At 34.9% G+C, this 757-nt stretch overlaps 1 protein-coding gene across 1 annotated transcript in view; it reads right to left on the reverse strand.

Moving 5' to 3' along the window:
- Nucleotides 1-757, reverse strand: part of LOC106791472 — a 43,244-nt gene that overhangs the window by 25,436 nt on the left and 17,051 nt on the right. Inside the window, exon 8 of the mRNA XM_014757112.1 lies at nt 188-433. Coding sequence (XP_014612598.1) covers nt 188-433 — 246 coding nt within the window. The remainder of the gene's footprint in view (nt 1-187; nt 434-757) is intronic.

Below are 757 nucleotides of genomic sequence, written 5' to 3' on the forward strand. Positions count from 1 at the left end.
AATTCTACTTAAATATTTAAAATCTGTATAACAGATGTAGTCAGCAAAAGCTAAAATTTTTCCGGCAACAGATGTACTGTAAACTAGTGTAATCGGTGTTCGTACACACAAGTCGTTACATGGATGCCGACTATAACCGGCGCCCGTAACGAAAGGGTTAATTATTTAATAGAAAAATGTTATTTACTTCCTCGGTAGCCTCGCCTGAACTCTTAGTTGGTGATTCTATGCTTTCGAATGCACTGTCAACGTCGTTATTACTCAAAGATTTCTTCGGACCACGTGTAATTGTTTCAGCCGCCTCTAAGATTCTCCAGTCCCAATTTTTTGGATAAGACGTACCCGATACTCGTGGAGCTTCCGGTACCACGACAAGATTAGAAAGGTCCACGTCGGATGGACGATTTTTATAAAAAGCGGCTGCTTTTTGTTTCTAATAAATAAATCGTTGAGAGATTATAGGATAAATAAAAGATTAAATATTATAAATGATTTAAATGATATATATATATTAGGGTGGTCCTTAACAGGGGTGTTTTCAAATTTCTTGGCGCTCAGGGGCTCAAAAGCTTCCAAATCTATAAAAAAAAATTCTCTGAAAATTTGAGCTCTTAATATCAACTCTAAGATAGTCCGCATTCCAACCTAAGTTTCTTATGGACATAATATGAGAGAAATTTCCTTCGTTATTTAGAATGTTATTATTCAGGAATAAATGGATCTATCATGATAAATCATACATATTTTTATGGAGAAT

Source organism: Polistes canadensis, unplaced genomic scaffold (assembly GCF_001313835.1).
Source record: "Polistes canadensis isolate GaletaPanama2010 unplaced genomic scaffold, ASM131383v1 scaffold_310, whole genome shotgun sequence".
Classification (NCBI taxonomy): domain Eukaryota; kingdom Metazoa; phylum Arthropoda; class Insecta; order Hymenoptera; family Vespidae; genus Polistes; species Polistes canadensis.